This window comes from Dipodomys merriami, unplaced genomic scaffold (genome assembly GCF_024711535.1).
Source record: "Dipodomys merriami isolate MVZ:Mamm:240054 unplaced genomic scaffold, mDipMer1.0.p SCAF_1, whole genome shotgun sequence".
In the NCBI taxonomy this organism is placed as follows: Eukaryota; Metazoa; Chordata; class Mammalia; order Rodentia; family Heteromyidae; genus Dipodomys; species Dipodomys merriami.
This window is the reverse complement of record NW_027202270.1, coordinates 92,127,603-92,139,490: the sequence shown is the minus strand read 5'-3', so window position 1 is coordinate 92,139,490 and position 11,888 is coordinate 92,127,603. Positions and strand designations below refer to the sequence as shown.

Below are 11,888 nucleotides of genomic sequence, written 5' to 3'. Positions count from 1 at the left end.
GGGTTAGCGATGTACATTCAAAAATAAGGCAGGCAAGGCACAGGGAGACAGAAGATGGTTTAATGAAGCTGGTTTCTTACAGCTTTGCAAATGGGCTCTACCCTTGGTAGAATTTGGGTCCCGGTTGAATCAGGATGTGCCCATATGGCTCCTCTTGTTCCATAAGAATGATCTGCTGTGCACACAGCACTAGTCAAGAAAGAAGAAAACACAGGTTACAGGAGGGAGTTCCTGTAGTGGCCTCTGGCTTGTGTGCCCTTGTGCTCACACTTACCCAGGAGCAGGTAGAAGACCCGGGCAGCCATTTTGCGGGGGCTAAGAGGAGGCACAAGGCTGCTGAAGTCCAATTTCTGGTTGGCCTGCAGTCCTAGTGCCACTGCCCTATTGGGATCAAGAATGGTTAGCTGGGGCCTCAGCCCTGGGGTCCACCCTATTGGCACACACCCACTTTCCTGATACCTGTGCACAGCCCCCAAAGTGAGCAGCTCAAGCTCTGGGGGCAGCTCCAAAGGCAATTCCATGAGCATCTCGGGGAGTTCAGGCACCACCGGCAATGCAGGGGGCTCTGGCTGCTCTGCCTCAGTCCATCCCCTGAAGAACATGGGAGCCAGAGCAGGGAAAGTGGCGACTGTGACACTGATGAAGGACACAACGATCCTACCCCTGTCCAGCTCTGTAGTCTGAACCCAAAGCCTGGCTACTTACCACCGTTCTTCTGGAGGAACAAGACTGGTACGAGACCTCTCCTCTTCAGCTGCTTCTAGGGAAAGCTCTGTTGGGTTGAAGAAAGACATTGAGGCAGTGTCTTTATTCTTGGGTCTAAGCAATCAAGACCTTGTGGCCCAGATGGAAATGTGGTAGAGGGCCTAGCACACAAGGCTCCAGGTTCAATCTCCAACCAAGCCCCTTTAGTATAACTAATTGGGAGGCTGAGATCAGGAGGCTTACATTGGAAGCCAACATGGGCAGAAAAGTCTTAACTCCGTCTCAGTGGAACAAGCTAGGTATAGTGGTACGTGCCTGTCACCCCAGTGATGGTTGGAAGCAAAAATAGACATGGTCCAGGCATGCATGTAAGGAAGACCCTTACCTCAAAAATAACCAAAACAAGTTGGGGATAGATGGCTCGAGCCTTTAATCCTAGCTACTCAGGAAGCTGAGCTATCTGGGGATCAATTTGGAGCTAGCCCAGGCAGGAAAGGCCAGGGTGGTTAACTGATAACTACCAAAAAAAGGCCAGAAGTTCTAGAGGACTAGCTTCGAACAATAAAGTTCTTAAGTTCAAGTCCCAGGACCAGCACAAAAATAAAGGGCTGAGGAGTGGCTCAGTATTAGACTGCCTGCCTAGAAAGCATGAGATCCTGAGTTCAAACCTTAGTACCCTACACATACATACACAAACACTACCTTGTGTTATGTTTCCACCCCATTTCTGACAGAAACAGCTTCACACCAGCTGGAGTACTAGTTTCAGTGTTGTAGTTGTAGTGTTGTAGTACTAGTACAGTGGTTGTCTCCCATCATCCCCTTTTCCAAGTGCTTACCTGAAGACAACATGAGGGGCCCACTGGGCTCCTGGGCTTCTCTTAGGACCTGTGGGTGGGAGATCAAGAACTAAGCCCCAAGCATCTGGGGCTTAGGCCACTTGATGGGACATGAGACCTTGAGCTTTTACTGTTGGTTGATAGGCAGCAAGAAAAGATAGCTGGAGCCCTGGCAAAGCAAAGCTTTGGGGATTCACAGGACACAGTGCATGTGCAGTTACCTCAATATCACTTGGAGTTTCAGCCTTTTTGCCTTCCATCTCAGGTTCCTCTTCGACCTCCATAGGTGGCCTCTGTATTATTGGAGGTGCCCGGGCACAGTGGGTCCAGAGAGACAGTAACTCTGGAGGTAGCCAGGCAGCTAAGGATAAAGGGATGAAGTTTGAGTCATAAGAAACAAGAGTAAAAAATAAAGCTTGGTTCTGAAGATTTTATGTGCCCATCTCCCACCATCTATCGTTCTTACAGAGAGTCGGGGTTCTGAACAGCTCTGCAGGGCTCTTGGTCATCCTCTTGGGAGGCTGTACCTTTGGCTGTGTGATGGGAGGTCAGAAGCCCTTTTAGAAGGAAGGTAACCTTGGCCCTTCACCTCTGCTTTGTACATGCATGTGTATGCAACCCTACACACAAGCAATCTCTAGAAAATAGTGTTTTTTGTTGTTTAATCCCCATTCTTTGTTTCTTCCTCTTTCCCCGCCCCCCCCACCCTCCACTCCCATTGGAGTTCAGAAGGTCCAGCCTATCCTGAGTCCTTTCCCCAGGAAGAGCCTGGGTTGCACTCACACACTCCCAGCAGTGAGCTCTGGTTTGCAGTTGTTCCTGGAATTTCTCCCGGGAGATCTGAGTCTCCTTGTCCCAGAACAGTAACTGGCGGCGGCGGCGGCGAGCAGGTGGCCCCGCAGGAGATGGAGCCTTCCTCTACAGAGAAGAGGGGAGGTGGAGGCAAAGCTAGCCACACTCCTGATCCTCTTGGCGTGATTTAAAAAAAAAAAAAAAAAGGACCCACACTAGGGGGTACCTGGGGAAAGAGCTTGGGCCAGAACATGCACTTGGTGCAGGTCATACCTTACTTTAAGAGAGTTCCCACTTGGGAAGGAAGGCCATACACCGTGAGGAACGGAAAAGGGCACTTTTTACTGGTGTGCACAAACATACCATGTAAGGTAGCGTTGGCCCGGGCCATGGGGCTAACAGCTTTGAGAGGGGAGGACAGAAAGGAAGAGGCTCAGCAAGAATACTCACCTTTGGGCTAGGTGCAGCTGGCAGATGCAACTCCTTTGGGGGCGTCACCTCTGCAATAGTAGTCAAAAGGGCTCTGTCCCACAAGCCCATTCACTGTTTCTTTTTCTTGGTACTGGGCTTGAACTGAGGGGCCTTGCACTCAACTTGGCTTGCTGATGCTCTACCACTTGAGCAACATCTCTTGCCTGACTTCTTGGAGTCTCTTGGGACTTTTCCTGTGCTGGCTTCAAGCTGCCACCCTCCAGATGTCAGCCTCCTAAGTAGCTAAGACTACAGGTGTGAGCCAGAAGTACCCAGCTGCCTTTCACTCTTGGCAGCCACTAGGACAAGAAGCTAGAGTGTTCCCTTTAGCAGATTGGGATATCTGGCCTTTGTCTGCAGCAGCTGTGCAGGTGTTCCCAGGAAGGCCTTCAGGCAGGGTAGACACTTACCTGGAAGTAGGACTCTAGGCTCCCAGGCTATTGGCTTTGGCTCTTCAGGGCCCAAGACCTGGCCTGGAACTAGCTCTTCTAACCCTTCTATCCTGAAGGGAAATAGGAAAAATTAGGAATAATATTAATATAATGATGTATAATATTGGGAAAACTAGGCAGGAAACCTTCCTCTAGGTATGGGGGTTACTCCATACTTATTCCAGGGATTCCTACACTTACTGCATAGGAACTGGAGGTGAGAGTGAGGGTACTACAGTGTCACCCTCCAGCATCCGGGGCACTTCTTTGGATTCTGTAGAGAGAGGATCAGAATTCAGGGGCAGAAGAAAAGAGAAAGAAGCACTGCCCGATCCCAGGCTGTGCAGGGTCTTAACTATCCATTAGTAGGCCCTGTGCTAATGGAGAAGCCTGCCTTGCCGACGTTCCTCTAGCAAGATCGCTTCATCTTCTTCTGCAATGAGCAGCTCCAAGTCCTGGTGGCTGACCTCTGGGAGATCCTGTTCACCCTGTGGGAAAAGGAAAAGTGAGAGGCCCAAGTCCATTTCTAAGATAAGTGAGTGGATCCAAGAGGCATGTCCAAGGGATGTCTATTGGGTGTTCAAAAGCCAGGGATAGGGAGTGAGGAAAATGGGATTAAAAGTAGAACTGAGAAAAGCTGATGCAAGGGACTGAACCTGAAACTATGGAAGGAGACAACACACCTCAATTTGTAGTATGCGTATGGGCTCCACCTCCTTCAGGGTGATGGACTCAGGAGATACCACAGTGGCCAAGGTCTTTTCTGGAGGGAAAGGAAAGTCATAGTACCCTCTTTCATCTTGTCAGGTTCCCACACTCATGTAGACTCAGTGCTATCCAGGCCAGTCACTGACAGCCTGACTCCAAGTGTCTGATTCCTTTTTTTTTTGGCAAGTACTGGGACTTGAATTCAGGACCTGGGCCCTGTTCCTTACCCTTTTCCAATAAAGGCTGGTGCTTTACCACCTGGGCCATACCTCTGCTTCCAGCTTTTTAGACTGGGAATGACAGTCTTATGGATTTTCTTTGAACTGCAATCCTCAGATCTTTGTCTCCTGTGAAGCTAGGATTGAAGGCATGAGCCACCAGTATCCAATCCATGTATATTTCTTAACCACTGAATTTATTTATTTTTGCCAGGCTTGAACTAAGGCCCTGAGCTTCTTTTGCTCAAGGCTAGTACTCTACCACTTCAGCCACAGTGCCACTTCAGGCCTTTTCTGTTTATGTGGTACTGAGGAATCAAACTCAGGGCTTCGTGCATGCTAGGCAAGCACTCTACTTTGCTACATTCCCATCTTTGATTTCACAGGACTCTTAGGACAATGATAAAGTTACACAATGCCCTTCATAGGGCCTGACTTTTTTTCTTCTCTCTTTTTTTTTTTTTTTTTTTTGGGTCCGGTCATGGGGCCTGAACTCTGGGCCTGGGTGCTGTCCCTCAGCTCTTCAGCTCAAGGCTAGCGCTCTACCATTTGAGCCACAGCGCCACTTCCGGCTTTTTTCTTTTTGCTTATGTGGGGCTGAGGAATCGAACCCAGGGCCTCTGGCATGCAAGGCAAGTGCTCTACCACTGAGCCACCTTCCCAGCCCCTCTTTTTTTTTTTTTTTGGTCGGTCATGGGCCTTGAACTCGGCCTGGGCGCTGTCCCTCAGCTCTTCAGCTCAAGGCTAGCTCTCTACCACTTGAGCTACAGCGCCACTTCCAGTTTTCTGGTGGTTATTGGAGATAAGAGTTTCACGGAGTTTCCTGCTGGAGCTGGCTTTGAACCAAGATCCTCAGATCTCAGCCTCCTGAGTAGCTAGGATTACAGGCGTGAGCCACCGGCACCCGGCTTTTCTTCTCATTTTCTTAAGAAGTACTATGGGCTGGGAAGGTGGTTCAGTGGTAGAGTGCTTGCCTTGCATGAATGATGCCCTGGGTTCAGTTGCTCAGTATCACATAAGCAGAAAAAGCTGGAAGTTGTGCTATGGCTTAAGTGGTAGAGCGCTAGCCTTGAGCTGAAGAGCTGAGGGACAGCGCCCAGGCCCAGAGTTCAGGCTCCATGACTGACAAAAAATAAAAAGAATTAAGTAGTTGTACAAAGGAGTTGCACTCAACAAAGCAAGGCCTGACTCTTAAGCTCAAAACCATCATTTCTTCAGCTCTTAGGCTTCCTGTGTCTCACCAAAGAAGTTTTTACCAACCTGGCTTCCTGTGCTTCATAAGTTCTACAGGAGGGATCTCCTCAGGAACTCTCTCTGGAGTTTTAGACTCTAAAAGATGTCGAATCTTTGAAAAGAGTTTGGGATCAAAAGAAAAGTTTCACCGTTAGCCCTCTACTTTCCCATTTTCAAAACACAACAGAGGGGCTGGGAAGGTGGCTCAGTGGTGGAGTGCTTGCCTCCCATGCATGAGGCCCTGGGTTCAATTTCTCAGCACCACATAAGCAGAAAAAACCGGAAGTGGCGCTATGGCTCAAGTGGTGCTATGGCTCAAGTGGTAGATGCTAGCTTTAAGCTGAAGAGATGAGGGACAGTGCCCAGGCTGAGTTCAGGCCCCACAACCAATTAAAAACAAATCAAAACAAAACATAGTGACATGGTAATTTTTACACCGTTTATGTTGTGCTGCAGGGAATTGAATCCAGAGGCTCATGCGTGCTAAGCACATGCTTTGCCACTGAGCTGCATACCCAATCTTAGACCCAATTTTTTTTTTTGGGGGGGGGGAACAGTCATGAGGCTTGAAGTCTGGGCCAGCATGTTGTCCCTGCACTCTTTAGCTCAAGAGAGTGCTCTACCACATGAGCCACAGCACCACATCTGGTTTTCTGGTGGTTAATTGGAGATAAGAGTCTCATGGACTTTCCTTGCCTGGGCTGACTTTGAACCACAATCCTTATATCTCAGCCTTCTGAGTAGCTAGGATTACAGGCATGAGCCACCAGTGCCCAACTTTCTTATACCCAATTCTTGTGGTATTGACATTAGCCCTGAAACTGCTCTCACTAATCCCCAAGTAGGCGCTCTAATTTTTTTTTGTTTTGCTTTGTTTTGTTTTGTTTTTATGTCATGGGGCTTGAACTCAGGGCCTGGGTGCTGTCCTTGAGTTTTTTTGCTCAAGGCTAGCACTCATTTTGTTCCACAGTGCTACTTCTGGTTTTCTGGTGGTTAATTAGAGATTAAAAAGTCTCACGGACTTTCCTGCCTGGGCTGGTTTTGAACATAATCCTCAGATATCAGCCTTCCAAGAAGCTAGGATTGGGCTGGGAAGGTGGCTCAGTGGTAGAGTGCTTGCCTTGCATGCCTGAGGCCCTGAGAGTTCGATTCCTCAGCACCACATAAGCAAAAAGCTGGAAGTGGCGCTGTGGCTCAAGTGGTAGAGCGCTAGCCTTGAGCTGAAGAGCTAAGGGACAGCGCCCAGGCCCAGAGTTAAGGCCCCATGACCGGACCCCCCCCCCAAAAAAAAAAAAGAAGCTAGGATTTACAGGCATGAGCCACCAGCACCTGGCTCTGGCTACAATTTTTTTTTTTTTGGTTGGTCCTGGGGCTTGAACTCTGGGCCTGGGCACTGTCCCTGAGCTCTCCAGCTCAAAGCAAGCACTCTACCACTTGAGGTACAGCAACACTTCCAGTTTTCTGGTGGTTAATTGGAGATAAGAGTCACAGACTTTCCGGCCCGGGCTGGCTTTGAACCTCAACCCTCTGATCTCAACCTACTTAGTAGCTAGGATTACAGGCTTGAGCCACCGTGCCCAGCTTGGCTATGATTCTTGATTGCAAAGAATAGATGGGTTAGTGGGAGACAAGTTTGTATATGGCCCCAACAAGAGTCAATGCAGGGCTGGGAAGAGGGCTCAGTGGTAGAGTGCTTGCCTTGCATGCATGAGGCCCTGGGTTCAGTTCCTCACCACCACATAAGCAGAAAAAGCTGGAAGTGGTGCTGTGGCTCAAGTGAGCTGAAGAACTGAGGGAGAGTGCCCAGTCCCAGAGTTCAGGCCTCACGACAGACCAAAAAAAAAAAAAAGAGTCAATAAAAGGATAAAACAGTGACCCAGAAAGTGTTATGCTTCCAAACAGCATTTGGTTCTGGTTGGGAGTGGGATGAAAGCTTCATGGAAAAAGGGTAGCATTTGAACTAGGTCTGTAAGGTTCTATAGGGTCTAACTAATAGAATGCAAAGTGACCATTATGGACTAGTCAGATATCCTAGGCTTTCTCTGTACAGGACCACTGTGACAGCCCTTTAACATATCTCTCTTAGGGGGGACTTAGAGCAGGTTCCCTTCCTTGAATCCTGTAAGACTGACACAAGGACAGCACCTGCTGGGCCCTGGAGACACACCTTTAATCTTTGCTACCCAGGAGGCTTGAAATCTGAGGATCTGTTTATAGCCAGCCCAGTCAGAAATACCTGCAAAAGCCAAATGTTGATGGCTCATGCCTGTAATCCCAGTTACTCAGGAGGCTGAGATTAGAGTTTTGTGGTTCAAAGCCAGCTCAGGCAGGGAAGTTCCTGAGGCTTATCTTCAATTAACCAAAACAGAAAACCAGAAGTAGTGCTGTGGCTCAAGTGGTAGAGTGCTGGCCTTGAGTTGAGATGAGGGACAGGCCCAAAATTCAAGCTCCACTACAAAAAAAAAGTCTTCGAGTCTTATTTAGCCAGCAAAAAGCCAGAAGTGGATGTGTAGTGTGGGCAGAAGACTAAGACAGTATGCTCCTTCCCTTCTACAGTTTACAACTTTGAAATGTTCCAGGGGAATAAACCTTACCTGAGGGATATTGAAAGGGCTAGGAAGGCTGGGCTCCACTGACATCAATCCAAAAAAGGGATCCGGAGCATCTTCTAGGGTCTCCATCATGGCCAGGCAGTTGGGAAGCAACAGGCTGGGTCTGAAAGAAAATGTGAGATGTTAAGGATAGAAGTTGAACCAAACATGTAAGTGCTCCATCAAAGTCTGAACCATTCTAGTCCCAGATAGGTGTCCACAATAGGTCAGTATCCACTTACAGGTCTGTGTCTACCATATCAATGCGGATCTGCATCTGGGCCCGGTGCAGGCGCTCCAGTGTGTGCTGGATGTCCTCTGTAAGCAGGAAGAGCAAGGTAGAGAACCAGCCTACCCTGCCAGCTGTGCAGCCCTCCATCTGTAGGATTCCCAGCCTTACCCACGAGGTACTGGCATTGTTGGAAGTAGACCCGGATCACACCAATCTGCAGCTGGGCCGAGAGATACAGCGAGAAGCGGGGTCGTGGCAGGCCAGGCATTGGGGGTTGAACTCGGACCAATACGTAATCGAGGATTTCCTGGCTGAGAGAACACTGATGATTGCTGCACCGAGAACAGCCCCCACAGACTAGCCCCGCCCCCACCCTTTCCCCCACTCCCCCACATTTCCACTGCCCCCTCATCTATCCCTCCCCCCCCCCCGTTTCCTGCCACCCCGCCCCCTCGCCTTTCCCACCCCCACCTTTTTTTGCCCTCTCACCTTTCCCGCCCCCACCTTCCCTGCCACCTCTTTTTGCCCTCTCCCCTTTCCTGTCCCCCCCCCTTTTCACCTTTCCTGGTCCCCTTTCCCACCCTTTGCCCCTCCACTAGGTTTCCTTTCTCTACTGTTCTGGGTCTTACCATGTCTTCACCACGTTCACCTTCAGGTATTCGCGCTTCACCAACCGGCTGCCACGTGTCGCTGCCAGCCTGGAGTGGGTAAGGTGAGGTGGTTTGTGTGTATGCATGTGTTCATGTGTGCTGGTGCTGAGGGTTGAACCCTGGGTCCCGTCCCATAGCTTTTTCCTCTTTAGGTTGAGACTCTACCACTTGAGCCACAGCTCTGATTCCAGCTTTTTGGTGGTTAATTGGAGAGTAGAGTCTCACAGACTTTTCTGCCTGGGCTGGCTTTTAATCTCAATCCTCAGTAGCTAGGATTTCCTGACTAGAATTTCAGGCATGAGCTCAGGGCACCCAGCTGGGAGGTGGGTTTGGAGTGCGAGATAGGTTTGCACCTATCAGGCTCAGAGCTTACCAGATGGTGGAGAAGCAGCCGGTATGGCGCTGAAGCACGTTGGGATAATAGAACATTTTCCTTCGGAATTCACTCTCCAACACTCCTCTGTCTGGCTCTCAACTGAAATCTTGAGGGGCATGAGAAGAAAGAGAAGCAAGCATTTGGGCGGGTGGCACAGTGAGTGGACCCACGAAAGCGCAGTTAACGAGGTGGTCAAGAATTGGTAGTTAGATTGAGGGGATGACTGAACAGAAAAGCCAGAATTGGGACAGTCCTCTTTGCCAGCCCCCAGTGGTATCACACGTCGTTAGGATTGCACATCGAGTAGAACTTACTGCACTGTATAGGGCTGGCTTCCAAGGATGGAGATGAAGAACTCCGCGGCGAGGCCTGAGCTGGGTTGCAGAGCAGGTCTCAGAGCGCAGCGTCTTCCACAGCAGGCCTTCGTCCGCCAGCCTCACACGAGGTCTGGCTCACGCACGCAGCAGGGTCGCCTTCCCGGCACACGACTGGCGTCCCGCGGCAGGCTCTGGAACTTACTGTTCAGTTCTCGTGCGCCACGACAGCCAATGGGGAGACAAGTTGGCGGAGGGCGAGGGTTCCAGAGGTCAAGTCACCCCGGTGTCTTGGAGACAGGCAGTGAACCAATCAGAAGAACGTTGCGCGTGGTGAGTGGGCGCATTTTGAATGGTCCTGGCCAATGGATTTTCGTTCTCTGGCCATTGTAGCAAGGTCTTGTCCGAAGCTTTCCGCTGACCAATGAGCGGGGAGCACCCCTAGCCTCGCCCTGGCGCCAAGACTGGCAACTAAGTGTCTCAACAGGCGGCAGAGGTTTGGGTCATGGCGGGAGCAATTGCAGTGGCCCTGCCGAAGGTGCCGAAATGTCAGGGAAGGAGGTGCCCGGCTGGTGCATACACCTGCCTTTTCCACTAAATTGGACCAGGCTAGCCTGAGAAGGCCTTTGAGTTGCCACAGATTAATGAAGAAGTCAGTTTCATAACTTAAATTTTGAACAACTTAGCTTGGAGACATGTTCCATCTAGTTCTTTTGAGTTGAATGTGATCTGGCTGAAGTAAGTTTTAGATTTTACACTAGGCTTTGTGGTGAACAACTGTAATCCCAGCCCTGAGGCAAGAGGATGGAAAGTTCAAGACCAGCCTGTGCTATGCGATTGAACTCTTTAAAAAAAAAAAAAAAGCCAAATGCTGGTGGCTCATAATACAATCTTAGTTACTCAGAAGGATGGGATCTGAAGATCATGGTTCAAAGCCAGCCCGAGCAGAAAAGTCTGTGACACTCTTATATGGAAGTGGAGCTGAGGCTCAAACACTAGCCTGGAGGGAAAAAAAAAGCTAAGCAATAGCATGAGGCCCTGAATTCAAGCCCTAGTAACACTCTTCCCACCACCACCCTGCCCCCACCCACCAAAAAAAAGCAATATACACTTTTTTTTTGCCAGCCCTGAGGCTTGAACACAGGGCATGGGCACTGTCCCTGAGCTTCTTTTGCTCAAGGCCAGCACTCTACCACTTGAACCACAGTGCCACTTCTGGCTTTTTCTGTTAATATGGTACTGAGGAATTGGACCAGGGCTTCATGCATGCTAGGCAAGCACTCTACCTCTAAGCCACATTCCCAGCCCGCAATATACACTTTTTGGTCCATAAAACCTATTAATCTCAGTCATTCTCTTTGGCCATATTGGAGATTGAATTTGGGATTGGATGTACTTAATTAGGCAGGCACTCTACAACTTGAACCATTGATTTAAGTCCGCAGCCTGCATTAGTTTGTTTTCAGATAGGATCTCTAGCTTTAGGACAGACTAGCCTCAGACTAAAATCCCTACTTGTGCCACTTGAGTAACTAAGATGTCACACTTTGTCTCAAATTATTCTTTCTTTAAAGTCATATGGATATATTTACAAATAACTGGACCTTTTAGTTTGAGAGCTTTTGAAATTGGAATCTTGTTTTTGTTTGGGGGGGGGGGGGCTGTTTTGAACTCCGGGTCTTGCAATGCCTAGCTTTCCTGCTCATGCCTGACATCTACTGCTTGAACTGTGCCCCCAGCCTGACTTTTTGCTGGCTAATTGAGCAAATAATTGGAGATACAGTCTCTTGGACTTTTCCTACCTCAGCCAGCTTCAAACTTATATCCTCAGTTCTCAACCTTAAAAGTAGCTAGGATTATAGGATAGGAGTCCAGCTAATAACACTTTGATGGTGGCTTAGATGTAAAGACACGGAATGAGAGACAAGAAACTAATTCACACCAGACTGCCCCCCCCCCCCCGCCAAAAAAAGCCAAGCACTGGTGGCTCATGCCTATAATCCTAGCTGCTCAGGAGGCTGAGGATCGCAGTTCAAAGCCAGCCTAGGCAGCAAAGTCCATGACACTCTTATTTCCAGAAAACTGGAAGTGGCACTGTAACTCTAGTAACAGAACTCTAGCCTTGAGCTGAAGAGCTGAGGGACAGTGCCCAGGCTCAGAGTTCAACCCCCATGACCAGAAAAAAAAAAAGTCCAAGTAATTGAGGACCCAAAGGCAATTGTATACTGAACATCTTTTCCTTGATGCTCAAGCAGTTGCTTATTTAGGAGCTTGGCTTCCCAGCAGGATGAGGAACAAACTGAAGGAAAGAGAAAATATAGAGAAGCA

General features: G+C 49.2%; 1 protein-coding gene across 1 annotated transcript; it reads right to left on the bottom strand.

The window, feature by feature from the left end:
• Nucleotides 1-40: 40 nt before the first annotated feature.
• Rec8 (REC8 meiotic recombination protein) lies at nucleotides 41-11,455 on the bottom strand. Its single transcript, XM_070025777.1, has 20 exons — nucleotides 9,561-11,455; nucleotides 9,244-9,352; nucleotides 8,850-8,918; nucleotides 8,389-8,531; nucleotides 8,231-8,306; nucleotides 7,992-8,112; nucleotides 5,425-5,509; nucleotides 3,922-4,001; nucleotides 3,633-3,726; nucleotides 3,440-3,512; nucleotides 3,218-3,309; nucleotides 2,787-2,836; nucleotides 2,328-2,462; nucleotides 2,011-2,077; nucleotides 1,766-1,905; nucleotides 1,545-1,593; nucleotides 706-772; nucleotides 460-591; nucleotides 275-381; nucleotides 41-189 (listed from the first exon to the last, which is right to left on the bottom strand). The coding sequence occupies exons 2-20, from the start codon at nucleotides 9,297-9,299 to the stop codon at nucleotides 98-100; spliced, it is 1,728 nt and encodes a 575-aa protein (XP_069881878.1). The 5' UTR covers nucleotides 9,300-9,352; nucleotides 9,561-11,455; the 3' UTR covers nucleotides 41-97.
• Between the last annotated feature and the right edge of the window lie 433 nt (nucleotides 11,456-11,888).